The 15,711-nt window shown below is 34.4% G+C and overlaps 1 protein-coding gene across 3 annotated transcripts in view; it reads right to left on the reverse strand.

Annotated features, from left to right (window-relative positions):
• The window catches only part of SNTG1 (syntrophin gamma 1), a 358,445-nt gene that overhangs the window by 131,623 nt on the left and 211,111 nt on the right, over positions 1 to 15,711 (reverse strand). Inside the window, exons 4-7 of one of the 3 annotated variants that reach the window (XM_037381800.1) lie at positions 14,137 to 14,194; positions 11,445 to 11,488; positions 11,296 to 11,337; positions 3,243 to 3,378 (exon numbers count right to left, since the gene is read on the reverse strand). In XM_037381800.1, the coding sequence (XP_037237697.1) occupies positions 3,243 to 3,378; positions 11,296 to 11,306 (147 nt within the window). In that variant the 5' untranslated portion in view covers positions 11,307 to 11,337; positions 11,445 to 11,488; positions 14,137 to 14,194. Of the gene's footprint in view, positions 1 to 3,242; positions 3,379 to 11,295; positions 11,370 to 11,444; positions 11,489 to 14,136; positions 14,195 to 15,711 lie in introns of all 3 variants that reach the window. The other 2 variants (XM_037381801.1, XM_037381799.1) reach the window with 2 other exon arrangements.

The raw sequence follows: 15,711 nt of genomic DNA on the forward strand, positions 1-15,711 counted from the left end.
GTAAGCTGTAACAGAAAGTAGACAGCAATTTGGATATAAGATCTCAATTTCACATGTAATGTGTATTCCTCAATAGGAGGAAATATTTCCAATCAAATTATTCATTTTACAGGATTTAGAGATCTTCCTTTTCACAGTTGATCATACTGCACTTTTTTTTTTTTCATTGTAGCAATGAACTTGAAGGGTCTAAGTTTTGTAGCCCTGACTATTAACAAAACGATGAGACTGCTTGTTTATCTATTACATATATAAGAATCCCCCGCTCTTTCCATTGAACTGTTTCCACACTTCAAACTTACCAGAACAAGTGCTCACACAGTTGAGTTTAATATGAAATTTCTAACTTATTTAGTAAACAAGTAGTTTTTTATGTATGCAATTTGTGAAAAGATCATTAGAAATATTCCAAATGTATACACATTATTAAACCACATAACATCAGCTATTGTTCCTGTTTCTAATGCTTGAAGAGTGAAAGTCTTTCAGCTGATACAGCATTTTGAAGTATATTCTTGATTTATTAAAACTTTTATGAGCACAGATATGTCTAAGATTGTTGAAAACAGTTTGAATATTTTGTCTAAGCAGAGCCCAAGTTCATGGTGGGCGGTGGGGGTGGGGGGGTGGGGGGCGGGGGAAGAGCAGTCCAAGAATAAGAGTTTGCCCACACTAATCCCCTTGCAAGGCTGGGGTCAAACACACAGCTAGTGGCAAATTTCACATTTACATACTAAATATAAAATTTGCTGTTGGCAAATATGACCTTAACATTTACTTTTCACGAAAAGTCACACTAATCAAGCACCAGCATATAAATGCTCATGAAAAATGAATACAAAACGGTCTTAAAGACTTTGAAATTAAATTTTAATTCTAAATTTCAATAAATATTAATGTACAAGCCTACTCCTTTTTTTCAGTTCTAAATGTTATCAACTTCACAATGACATAAAAAATAATTCTTGGACAAATTTGTATTTGAAGTAACATTTTGGATCAATATATGCAGTTACCTCTTCTGAGCTTCTTGGCAGCTCAGGATCTAATCTCTGAGAGAGATATTTTAGTATTTCAGGGAATTTGCTCAGTGGTAAAAGTTTTCAGCTGGAAAAAGCATAAGATGATACTTTCATGACATTTAATGCAGCCTTTCTGCTGCAGAATACTTGCATTGCATCTAGCCAGAGTTGAGAAAGTGTCTTTGTTCTTTGTAAGTTTTTGCAAAAAAGTCCCCAATTTAGTAAAATATTTAAATTCATACTTTTAGGTAAATATATATACGTATTTTGCTGCACTAGGATGCAACACAGTTATCCTGTAAAATTAGGTTTTAACAAATAATATTGCCTCTGCATTTTTAGGATCATTTTCATCAGCATCTAAACTTTAAGGGTCTTGGCCAAAACTGAGTTTAGGGGTACTCACACTGCATATCAATTAACTGGAGGATATTTACAGATATTTTGGAAAGAGATTGACATATAATTCCAAAGAAGTAAAAAACCCTAATTTGCATTTCAGCCTAATGATGAAAATATGCTGAATTGCAGGTTTAACCAGTTTATAGCATGAGGTCTTCATAACTTTCAAAGTTAAGCATAAATCTGATATATTAATCCAAACTGATCAGGCTACTTATCCGATTGCAACCCTTATTTTACCTTTTCTTATTTTTCTAATTATGCAATAACCCCCTGGAAATTCATTCTTGCCAGCAGTCAATTACCATTTGAGACTATAAAATCTTATAACAAAAATAATTTATAGACTGTTATATAGAGTGGATGTGTTTTCTGAAGCAAAAATTGCAACATCAACAATAAAAGAAAACAAAAACACCATAAAATTCTGTTACATTGCTGCTAGATGAATATGTCAGACTATCACAAATGATTGCACAAACTACAGGCTTCACTTTTAGAAAGTCTAGGCCCCTCAAAAGTTAATAATTCTGGTTTTACAGTTGTCTTTGTGTTGTCAGTTTCTACAAAAACTCAGAAAATAGGCAAAACAGTGCTGCTGATGGTATGTAATTCAAAGCTATCTAAGGAACATCTATACAGAAAGATGATTCAAAAAAAGCACACGCACATTTGGATAACATTTTCCTGTTGAGATATAAAGATTCTGGGTTTGATACCTTCTGGGATATTAAAAGCTGTAGTCACAGCAGCAAAAGTAAAAATTTATATGTTTTAATACAGCCAAATTCCAAAGCACCTGGTATTTTAATTGAAAAAAAAAATAATACTTTGTGACACGGATTTGTTTTTGTTGCCATTGTCATGCAAGTGATTCATTTTACTGTAAAACCTCACTTATTGATTGATTGAAAGATGTTTCATAGTCTGTAAAACCTTGTAATCTTTCAGGGTGAAAGATGTTTAAACAAATATTTTATCTGTTAGCATTCACTATGGTAAATGCTAGCTCTCCCCAACACTTCTCTCTGCAATCAGTGATTCAGAAATAATACATTATAACCTAAAGCACACAGATGATTTTAAATGTGTTTTACATTAGGTTGTTCATGTAAATATGACTGAATGTAAGATGTCAAAACCTTCTTAATATGGCTAAGATATGGTGAAGACTGTGTGAAACATGTCTGTTTATCATGATACATTATACTTAGAATATAATCAGTGTAAGAAAAGAAGGCATTTTAGTATTTAAGGGGACCTAGAAATATCCTCAGTATTTTCTACTGCACACGAACATGTTAAAATAAAGGAGTTTTTTGATGTAGAGCATTGCCTTAGGAGTTTCCTTTTAACAGGACAGCATAATTAGAACCTTTGAAATATGCTGAATCAGTACTGGCTTGACAAGGGCACGTGAAGTGATGAATCATCCTGGTAATGCTGTTTCAGTCTTAGCAGTGGCTATTCCCCATTTTGCTCAGAAAAGTACTAACAACACAGGAAGGCAACAACTGGTGCAGATCTCTGCACTAAAATTTAAAGAATAGGTAACCTTTGTAATTTTTAGTGAAGAGTTTCTTCCCTCTGTAACCACACCTGCACCAAAGTTTTTATTACGATCTGTGAACCTCTTGCTACTGCAAGCTGTTTTACTGGCCACAGTCTTGCAAAACAGCTAACAGGGAACCAGCTAGTACCAAATTGAACTTGTTGGAAGACACCAGTACTATCAGGGCCAAACCAAAAAAAAGTATACATCTAGAAATAGGCCCAGCGCTGACAAACAGATACCAAAACACCAGTACCATACTGTACCATACTAGTGGTTGAGAAGTATGGGGTGGGCCATCTGGAAACCTCCATGTATTTGGCTGGAACAGTCCAACACTGGATACTATTGAAAAATATATAGAGTCCATTCTCCTTTCCTCTTCCTCCTCCACCGAACAAACTGTCAAAAGACAAAGACCCATTGTAGAGGGAAAAAAAAAAAAAAGAAAAAGAAAAAAAAAAGTCCTAAAAGTATGTACAGGTGTTAGATAACCTCTAAATAAAAAGCTTCTTCCTGGCACCCATCTAATTTTACTATAGCCAGAACAATGACAATTCTGAAGAGTTAAATCAGGTATTAGAACTGCTGGAAAAATGTCAGAAGACTCTATGTGTGTGCACATTTGCACTTCTTTAAGCACACCTCTTATTTATGACTCCTTCTGCCTAGCTAAATAAGTACACATGCTCTATTTTGTCCAATGTGCTCTCTTGGGCCCAAGTCAATCCATAAGAAATACAGAGGTTGGCTTTTAGAGGTGAACATTTATTTTCAGTCTATGGTTGTTACCTGTTTAAAGAAAGCACAGGTGTTGCCAGTCAGTCAGTATTTTCTAGGCCTTATGCGTAAATAATTTTTTTTTTAACGATGACCAGGGACAATAATTTCCATGCTTATAGAAGGTTTATTTTTTCCTACATTAAATTGGAGTGTTTTGTGTATGTTTATTTTTTCTGCCTTTTAGAGGCTTTGGAGGCTTTATGCTATTCTTGTCTAGTCTCACTAGACTATTATGGAGTAGTTAGTCAAAGGAAAACAAAAAAATCAAACACTTCACTAAAGTGGACTATGCTTTTTCAAATATAAACCACAAAGAAACAGATTTTAAATAATTGGGACTCTGGTGCTCTACCACAGAGCCAGCTGCAAAAAACTGAACCCCTGTACCAAAGTCAAACTGAGTATAGCTCCTCAACTGAAAAATACTGTGCAGAATGAAACCTTCAGGAAGTCTTCTGGAGGGTAAAACACACACATGTACAAACAAACATGAAAATATTTCTCTTTGCATCCTAAGGAAGTAATGAAACCCAAGTCTTTACAGTAAAATATCAATGTAAACAAAAGAAACAATGGGAGATATTTGAAGGATGTTGCACCACAACTGGTGATGCAATCTTCCACTCCGTCCCACTAAACTTTAATGGATTTTTGATTTGAGGGCTGTAGCTATGTAATAAGGAAATAACACTATCAATCATACAGACTTGGTATTGGTCATGCAGGCACATTCTACTCCCCTCTATTAAAACTCTGTATTACCAATGAGTAGTTTTAAAAGATGAAATCTTAATAAAATTACTAACATATCTACAGGTATCTTGAGAAAAAGAAATGAAAATATAAATTAGGAAGCCAAGCAACACATTAACATATTTTAAAAGTTTAACATCATAGTGCTTGAATAAATCCAAGCCTGAGTTTGGCACAAAAAATAAGTTTTTAAGCACTAAAAAGCCATAGCTAAAAACAGATTAGAAAACTAGCTGAATATATGTTAAGAATACTGTTCCAGGATATATCCTAATCCAATTAATTTCCACTACACAGGAAAAACCTAGTAAACTATTTACACCTGCTAGGCTCTTTTTCACTTGATGGACACTTACTTCAAATCAATGCTGAAATACTTGAGAGGTTATTATTACCTCCAAATTTCATGAACAATAAATAGGTTCAATAGCATACATTTTCATTAATTGACCAGGTTAACTAAGGTGATACTAGCACTTTTTTTATTACCCAAGTCTCAAACAGAAAACAGCATCTGTATGGAAAAGTAACAACTTTGTCTCTTCTTATAAAGGAAATACTAGATTTCCAAAAAGTTTACGTTTGACTTTTAAATTTAAACGTTACAACCTGCAGATTGATTATGGTCTTCTCTTAGAATCAGTGACTATGCAGCTTCAATATTTAAAGTTGCCATTCAGTCTAGAAAGGAAAGGAGTAAATGGATGTGCTATGACTTATACAGTACTGAATCTCTGTCTCATAATATGACAAGGCGGTAATCTGTATTTGCAGGTTGCTGTTATCACTATCACTAAACAGCACAACATTAATGTAGAAATCTTCTAAAATTCTGAAGTACATCATACAATTCGGTGAGCTAAACTTGTTAATAGTCTAGGTCTCTGTTTCACAGTTAAGGAAAAAAAATAATATAAACCGTAATCTACCAAAAGACACATCTGCAAAATCAAGATGGAGTGAGATTTCAGATCATTTGGTTTCCAGTCCTGTATTACAAATACAATATGCTTGTTCTTCTGCTTAAAAACATTTAGGAAAAACATTACCAAATCTATTAAGAACGGGGTTTAAAAATCAGTTTGAATGAAAACAGTTTTAAAACAAACAAACAAAAAAATCAGAATAAGAGTTTCATCAGCTGCACATGATTGCAGTTAAGCAACCACAATCCCTATACTGTCAGTTTTATGTAACATATATGAATCATGGAGAGCTAGCACAGTTACAGCCCTGCTATGAATGCAGAGAAAAGGGGGAAGCAAAAGATATAATACAGTGCACGTTGTGACAAATGCATTCAATCCCTTAACCAAACTAGAAATAGTTTGGTACAGGCTCCAAAGGAGGTAAAGGCCTGAGCCATAGCTGGGCCAAGAACTCCTCCATGAAACCCACAAAGGAACAGAGTGACCCAGTGAGCATCAGTGCATATGGGCTTGGAACAATATTCATGCGATTAACATGTGAATAGTGGGTGTTTTTTCCAAGACTCATTTACGAAGGAACAAAGTTGTGTGTACAAGGAGTCTCATGCATACATTTCCCATTGTTTGCAATTTGACTGTGAGCCAACTACTTTACACCATAAATATGACAGCCTAAGCAAGCTGCCTTTGAGCTCGCCCTGCCAGGCAGCGTGGCCACATGGCAGTGATGTCCCTTTGAGCTGGAAAACCTCTCAAAGTTTGAGATTCCTTACTTGAGACTAAGAGACCTTTCTTTACCCAAGGTGGAGAGGCCCCCTTACCTGCAACAGAACCTCAGTAAGTGACTGATAGCATGCTGCATTAATACAAATGAAATTGACGCTCAGTATTAATTATTATAAACTGTGTATAGAAAATTTAATCAGACATAAACCACTGTCCAAATCTGAAACTAAGATTGGACCTAAGCTCCATCAGGAGTTTAGAAAGCAAGGGTGACCACTCTGAACCTCATGACTCAACAGCAGTGTCTTCCTTACCCTTTTGCCTCTCTGGTCTCTGTGCATACTTTTAACTTGACTCTAATTCAATTTTCCTTTGCATGTTTCTTCCATGTAGTAAGTAATAGAGTGAACCTTGCCATCAAACTTTTACAAATCCATATTAAAACCACTTTTGCTAATACCTTTGACAGTGATTCTTTATGTAATTTAAATCACCCATTTGTGACAAACTGGTGGAGTCAGCAGGATCCTAGATCAGGATTCACTACGCACATAGACATCCCATGTCAGGTCATTCTGCTGGAAAAAGATACATGATGCAAAATGCAGCTGATGACTGAATTGAAACAGAGTGCTACATATCATAGCTAGCTCTACATAAAATCCACCAAAATCTAAATATCTATTCTGTCTTGATACCTATCTACTCTACATAATATCCACCGAAGTATAAATATCTATGCTGTCTTGACACCTACCTACTCTACATGAGCTTTTCCTGTTGCTTTTCAAGGAAAGCATGAATTTCATGTTAACAAGCACATAAGAACTACCATTTTTAATTAGAAATATTCCCTGAATTTTCCCCAAATACAAGAAATAAAAAAAATATTTCATAACCATAATAATTTAATTCTATTTTTATCTCCTTAAGGGAAAAACAGATGCTAAAATCCAAAGAAACCCCAGTGATATGTAAACATAGTTGTTGGTACTACCTGAGATGCTTTATTCACAACATTAAGATCAAAGACGTAATTTTTAACATATTAACATTAATTTGTCTGAAATTATTCCTCCTTTGTGGACTCCAGATGTTTTGGTACACTATAACCTTGGCAACAGTAAGAGCAGTTGATCCAACACAAGGGTTTTGTTAGTATGCAACTGAGATGACTTGTATGTCCTACTCTGAGCCACTCAGTAGTAGTTCAGGAGAAGTCGCTCACAGCAAGACCTTTCAACTCTCCAAAAAATTTGTCCATTTTTAGAGATACAGTAGGTATACCCTGAATGACAAAAAATGTCCATATGTGCTACAAAAACAGTATTATGTTGATGATAGCCTACCTAACTTTGTTTTATGTCTGACAATAAATAGAGGTAAGGGCTACAGATACATTAGTTTCCAGAGTACAAATATATTAGTTTCTAGCCTTATGAATAATCATATCCATTGTGAGCCCTTAAAAGACTAGGGATGGTGATTGAAAAGTTATGCATTGTCGGACCATATTAATCAGACAGGAGCTTAAGCTTGTAGGTCTGTTTATGCGTAATAGTAACTTCAGCCTTTAAAAAGTCTTGTTATAAAACATAAAGGAGAGTCTACTGGAAATTGAATAATCAATAAATTCAGATTAGAAAGAGCACAAATTCATGTAAATTAAAACTATCAGATATAATGAATTCTCTTTAACTCTATATTCAAGTTTATACTGCAATTTTGGATTCAAATTGACAGCATGATGTTGAGATATATTTTTTTAGAGAATTGCTAGATTTCTTTTCCCTCAACCTCCTCCCATGCTGATACTTCACCACAGAAAGCATGTATTTATTTTAACATAGGAGAGAACTAAGCTGAAGCAATGTTATGCTATACTCAGATGGGAGTCTTTACAACCCAAGACAAAAAACAAGCTGACATTCAGCCTTTGATAGAAACTCATAATGTGCTTTCATGATATGAATAATATTCTTATCTTCTACAAGCAGAAAACTCAGTTCAAAATTACGTGGCTCACCTAAAGGTAAAAATAAAACCAAAAACTAAACAAACAGAAAGGGACTGTGTAGAGGCCTCCAGTAAGCTACACTAAGAATTGACTAAACGTACCTATCCAGTCTTATAAAAGTCTTATCTATCTATCTATCTATCTATCTATCTATCCATCCATCCATCCATCCATCCATCCATCCATCCATCCATCCATCCATCCATCTACCTACCTACCTACCTACCTACCTACCTACCTACCTACCTACCTACCTATCTCATCTATCTGCCTACCATATCTACATATCTATTTGTCAGTTTCAGGCTTCAGATTATAGTATATTTCTTGGGTAATAGGATTTGTGCATCACTGAGTGCTCTAGAACCAGATCTAATAACTAATGGAAGACAATAAAGACAACTAAGGAGTGCCCACAAGCCTTAAGCCAACCAAGTTCACCATATACAGGGGAGTCACCCTACTATGAAAGATAGCACAGATTTGATTAAACTACTTAATTTTGAAATTCAAATGATTTTATATGCATAGTACAGTTATCAGTAAAGCACAGTGAAATACCAGGGCCAGCTAATCATCAGTGTAATACAATAGGCTGCAGTGATTATGCCACAAGTCTTTTCACTGCAGCTACGAAGACGTGGTATAAGCTCAAAATGTTTCTGCAAGCAGCAAGAAGTATTGGAACTACAAAAAGAATGAACACTCATAGGTTGCCCACTGCAGATGCAAGTCTGATTTTTAGCTATGGGTATCTTCAAATTTACACAATGAAAAAAATTACACACTCTTTTACAATGAGTATTTTCTGAAACATTAACACAACCCAAAACATTAATATTTTCTCACACAATATGATACTTGCTAAGTCTAAGTTACCAAAAAATCAGAAACAAAGCACTGAGCTTCTGTACCTTGCACAGCCATTTGACAAGTACCTAGATGCAACAAGCATTGAAAATTAAGTTTCCACTACTGTTCAGCTCCCTGCTGGGAGCAACTGTGCTCCATACACTTCCCATTTTTTTTCTATTACCTTGAGATTAGAGCTACAGATCCTGTATTTGATAAAGAACCTGCAAGAGAGAAGTGCTAGAACAACTCAAAGTGCAAAAGTCATGCTGCAGACAAAATTCCACCTATACCTCCTGCTGGCAGACCAGCTGATGTACTTGCCCTTTACTCAGGGCTATGTCTAAACTTGCAGAATACTGCACAATGCATAACTGTATATACCATTACTATAGCAGGCTTTACAACAAATTTACTCTAGAAATACATAACATATATATAGTTTGAAAGAATATATTATTAGTTAATTTACTTTTTTTTTTACATTTATTCTATATTTTATATTTATAACTCCTCTATTCTATATTTTATATTTATAACTCCTCTGCATAATTTATGTTATAAAATGTCATATGAAGATTTTATCTCATTTAAATATTGCTCAATATTTAATATTACTTCTTAAGAATTATTCTTAGTTAGAATAAATATTTAATTTAAAATTTATCTTAAGTTCCTAAAATACTGGCACATATATGAATGCACATTCAAAACTGGTAAGATAAACCGTTTTTTTATTTTTTTAATTCAGAGAGAATTACCTGTAAGTAATTTGAGAAGCAGATTATGTTGGAGGTATAACAAGGTATAAAACAAAATTTAACATGATGACACTTGTTACTCTGTGTCGATCTCCACCTTTTGGCTTTTCCAAATTATCTTTTCTTCCATGAAAATGTTTAAACCTGATCACAAATAGCCCACAGATTTATGTATAATTATAACGGTTAAGAGATTGTCTCAGAAAAAGAAAAAAAATATCCTGCTAATTCTTACCAGTTTTCAATATGCCTTTGAGTATGCAGGTCTATACCTTTAGTACTATCTTTTGGTCATGTCTTGAAATTCTAACAACCTATTTAAATCCCATTGACAGATTTACCATATTAATCATGTTAAACCAAACAACTCCAGTAAGCTTATAAAAGATGAAAATCTGATCACTGTTGCACATCCAAAGCTTAGAAGTACCATAAATACAACTATTTGCCTGGGTATATGGGAGGTAGCATGATGAAGGCTCTGCAGAACAAAGCACAATTTGCAGCACAAACTTGAAACACAAAACCAGTGCATAAAAGCACTCTGAGGAACAGTGTAGTGATCTAATACTTCAGCCTGCACTAACTTGTTCATCAGAACTTAAATCTTTATTAATTCTTGCTTTCTATCCCTGAATGGCATGCATTTGATGATCTGGCATGTAACAGAATGCTGTATAAAATATAGAGTGCCTTTGAAATGGCAAAGTAAGATTTAGAAAAGTAAACTTTCAAATACAACATTACTACATTATTTTAAAATACAGGCAAAATTTATAGAGCTACACAGGACTTAAAGATAATTTCTTTGGTAATATGATTTCTGGCATTCTTTTCTGGAGTACAGGGTTTCCTACTCCTGAAAGTACTTCAGAAGAGTGAAGAAGTCAAATATAACAAAAGTACATGATACTTTTAGCAAAGCTGACTTACCGAGGGAACGGCCTACTATCGAGCTCTCAAATACACATGGCTTCTCTAGAAGGAATATCCTTGATATGCTGTTATTTAAAAACCTGCACTGACAACAGCTTAACTGAAGAACACCCTCATATGTAACATCCAGAGAATGAAAGGCAGAGGAAGACTTTTGTTTCAATTTTAAAGCAAGACTCTAACCAAACTAAAAATTTCCAACATAGTGCAAATTACAGCTTTTGATATTAAATTGACCTCACACAGGCAGAAAGGTGTAGCAATGCTGAAACTTGATAGCTAGAAGGCAGTAGAAGAAATGTTGGAGCATGTACAGCTAAAATCTGCATAATAAAATAATCACTTTTAATATAGAAAAGCCTATCCGAGAAAAGCAATTAAAACAAAGTTATGAAGAAGGGATTGCACTAAGATCTTAGTTGCTTGCCATGCTAGAAGGTACAGCCATATTTGTTTAGGAATAACTATAATACAATTGATACCAGTGCTTTGCTACCAGTGTACAGTATCATCTCAATAACTACAAAAGACAAAAAGTAGACTAGAAAACAGAAAAGCTCACCACTTCTTCATGCCTGCATTTCCTCACATTAATTCCATTAATCTGTTATTAAAAAGATAAAAAGAAGACTTACTCTACATTTCATAAGTATAGATTTCATTTCACTTTTCTAGGAAAATATAAATCAAAGAACTTGTAATTGTACTTACCTGTAGAATTGCATCTCCTATAAAGAGCAAACCTGAGAGCTCCGCTGAAAACAGAAAGCATATTTTTCACTCATTTTGCACAAAACATCCTACATTTCGTGTACATGTATTTTTATTTAATTTGTTTTTACACAACCTTTAAAAAGTTTACACAAGAATCTAATAAAAAACGCCGACATACAATTTCCGAACAAATTATTTGGTTATTATTATTTTTTTTAATACCCAAACATTGGCATATCAATGTTATAATGAAAAAGTCCACTGAGCACAAGTACAAGACTATGAAACATCTTCCACCAGTCACTAGCACCCTGCAGGCCATTATGGTGAGGTATGGCTTATTTTTTCTGAACAGAAAATGACTGTAGGATTAGGTCCTATTGGCCCATGACAGATTGTTTCTTACAAACTCTAAAGAAAAAGCAACATGGAGACTCCAGAGCTACTTATGAATGGCAAACTTAACTTGTAAGCTTTTAACAAAGATGCTGCATCTTTGATAAACTCAGTGGAGGATTTATGCTGGGTAATACTTTATATCCTGAAGAGCTAGACTATCACTATACTGTACAAAATCACCAGCCAAACTGAATTTGATTTTTAAAACAAAGCTCTACCCTATACATCACAAGGGAATTTAGAAAATCTAATTACACAGTTGCAAGTTTTAAATACTGTGTTGTTTTACAGAGCTGTCAAATGCAAATATACTTTAAAAACACACATAAAGAAATGCAACAAAGATTATTTAAGTGTCTTTAATAAAATAAATAACCCCTGAGAACTAAGGAATATTAACATATTAAATGGAATTATTTATCTATAGTATTCCAAAATGTCAGAGAAGATACCATCTAGAAAATACTAGAATAGGACTTGATCCATGAACTTAACTTATTTACGTGAGTTGTAAAACTCAAATCAATGTGGACATACATTATGACACTGAAGTACGTGTTTGAAGGACTGGTCTTATTAGCTGTATGTAATAAATGATGCTTAAATTATTGGTGGATAGACATTCTGATTTATTTATTTATTATTTTTTCTAAAATAACTGCATATCTCAATGTTCTTCTTCAGATGCTGGGCTTGACTACATATATAATGTGCTAGCCTAACCACCTTATGTGCATCACTGGTTTTAAGAATTACCTCAAATGTCACATTTTTGTTTAGAAGTCCAAAGAAAGAGCTGGAGGCAACTGGGAGGAGGGCAGAGTTTTGAGGTACAGGCTTTGGGTCAAATATCATTTTCTGTATTAAAGTTCCCTAGTACAGACACATGGTATGACACTTTTTATACCACAGAAGAGCAGTCTCCTACACAGCAGATGTCCCCCACAACTAGCTTTCTAAAAATCAGCACAATTTTTATTGAAAGTAATAATGGCGATTATATATCAGCTAGATATTGAGGTTAAAAAAAATGCATCAGCTACCACAGAAAAAAAAAAACCCAACAAAATAAAGGGAAAATAACAAAAATAAAGGGAAATGGTTTGCACTTTTGTGTGCTCAATTAAATACAAGTCTACCGTTCTTATTTTTCCTGCAGTGCTTAATAGCATTTTAATAGCTAGTGTAGGTAATATACGCCACATTGTTATGTATTACATACTTATATGTATACTGAAAAGAATGGAGTCACAAGTATAACTTCTTAAGGTTAACCTTATAGTCTTCCTTAGGGGCTCATTGCATGCTATTCTGTAGCCTCCTTACATGCAACTTTCACATCTACCTTTCAGGGTTGGTTTTCAGTTCTCAGTATGCTGATTCCCCTGTACCTCTATCTGTGTGGGTGAATTCAATATTTATTTTCTTTATGCTACCACATTTTAATAGTGCAGAAGCAGCATCCTAAAATTATTGCATTACAGATGGAGGGAAATGCTTCCAAGTTTATGCTTCTGACCTTACACAAATGTACATAAATATACACAAACATAACAAAGTTATTAAATACACTGTACCAATACTGATTCACAGCCTTCCTCTCTCCTCATTGTGCACATCATGAGTTGTTTAACCATTATCCATCTTCCTAGCATGTATCATCCCAATAATTTCAAAACATTGGCAGTTAAAAACAATGCAGAGATTTCAGCAACAGCTCTGCTTGTATTAAAAATAAGTATGCTTAAGACCTTACGCAGTACCAGTTTTGCTATGTATGAATTGCTGCAAAGGCTTACACAGCACAGCATCTAATGCTGAAATAACATAGGGGTGTTACCATGGTTTTGCCATTACCCACACCTGAGTACTACTGTACTAACCAGTATAAAAAAACGTGTATTCTCTTCCGGTGTTACCATGCTTTAACGGCCAAATATTTGATCTGCTATACCTTTCTGGCAATAACAAAAATCATTAGCTTTTGTTAAAGTTGTTAAACATTTTCATTCATTAAATATTTTCTTTTTTCTCTTCTTAAAAATAATGCTTTACAAGAACTTTTTCTTAAAAAAAAAAATAAATGACAAAGTCTGTTAAACAAAGTATTCCACCATAAAATCTGTACTTTTTCAGAGAAGATTTCTGGGGAAGAGAGAGATCACAATGACATGTAGGGAGAAATGGTAAACCAGTAACGTTTGGTTAACATTTCTTAAAGAATCTCAAGCTGTACTGCATCTTGCTTTAAGGAGCATTTCAAAACATGGTATACTAATCTGACACCCACCTCTTTGTTCTTTGGAAATCTTAGAAATGACCACTGGAATATTATGTTCTGCTCCACCCTGAAAAAATAATAAATGGCAATATCATCAGTCACTGGAAATATCTTTTGGCTTAAAATAATATTATATGCCTTCTCTAACTGCAGTTTTCAGAAAGACTGAGAAAATAACTATGATTCAGCTTTTCCTCTTTTTTAGTTGTTTTTTTCTTTTAGTTTAAATTTTTGATAGGTATTAATTCCTTATTGCCTCTTACAAAGAAGTTCTCAGTTGCCATCATCAGCTCCGGAAGTGAATTGAATGCTGTTTAGAACTCTGCAAGTCTTGAAGAAAAAGGACATCAGTTTCTGTGAATTCTGGAGAGCTTAATGCCTGAAATCGTGTTCTGCAAAAGCAAAACGGCCATCACACTACAATGGCAGCCACACTGTGACCACCTAGTTTTCATGCTGGCAAGAAACAGGTAAACAAAAGCCTAAGAAAAGCAAGTTTGGACTTCTCATCTCAAAAGCAGCCTTTATTTGTTTCTGTCTCTGTCACACAAGCACAAAGAATGAGCAAAGCAGTGGGGTAAGTAGGAAGGAAAAGAAAAAAAACCCATTCAGAAATGGAACCATAGGTGTTCAATATATGGGGAGAAATAAAGGAAAGCTGGATGGTAACTCAACAATTCAACAGCAATTCAATGCTGTTGCTTCATTCAGTTTATACTGTTGGGACTGGAAAAGTTCATGGTGCTTAAGAATAAAGTATTAAAAAGAAACCTTAAATAAAAAGGAAACTCAAAGGAAGAGAAAGGGAAATATACAGACACACAAATATTTTTCTTCTGCAGAGAGCATCAAAGTGTAAGCCTGAATGTAACCTGTACAAATTTAGACCATCAGAAATGACAGTCTGCCACACTGTTATTTTTCCTAGGAATCATGATTAAGGGTTTGCTTACTCTTCTCTTTAGCAGCCAGATTTCTCTTTGGAAAGAATGGCTTTCTTAGGTCCAGGCATCGAGTGTTGAGGTGTGTAAAGGACTGGCATTAGTATTTTGATGGTCTAAGGAACAGTATATATCCCTTCTTCATGCATTTCTTCAAAACAATTGTTTGAAACTGAACAGACTCCTGCACTCAACAGCTATTTCTGTCATGGAATAAAGATGAATATCCTGTGAAACCATATAATTTTAAATATGATTAAAGTTCCTCATGCTAATGGCTATCATTGCAGTGGTCCTAAAAGCACTGAGTTAATAGGGATCTTGGTAATATTACAACAATTATATGTCTACAAGAAAAGTTTTTTTGGCATTGCACAAGATGAGACTGACAAGCACAGAACACACTGATATTTGTAGCATGGACTGAGCATTTACTCTCCAAAGACCATGAGGTTACCTTCATTTCAGTCAGGCTTAGAGGTGTTTTCAGACTAAATAAATTGTTGCATTATAACTTGTTGACTACCTTTTCAATGGTTTTCACCAGAGGAATAGCAACAGTAAAAGCTGGCTTCACTTAAGATAATCACTTCAAGACCACTAATTTATAAGACTTAACCTACACCCTCCAGATTAAGTCACA

This window comes from Falco rusticolus, chromosome 3 (assembly GCF_015220075.1).
Source record: "Falco rusticolus isolate bFalRus1 chromosome 3, bFalRus1.pri, whole genome shotgun sequence".
Taxonomy (NCBI): domain Eukaryota; kingdom Metazoa; phylum Chordata; class Aves; order Falconiformes; family Falconidae; genus Falco; species Falco rusticolus.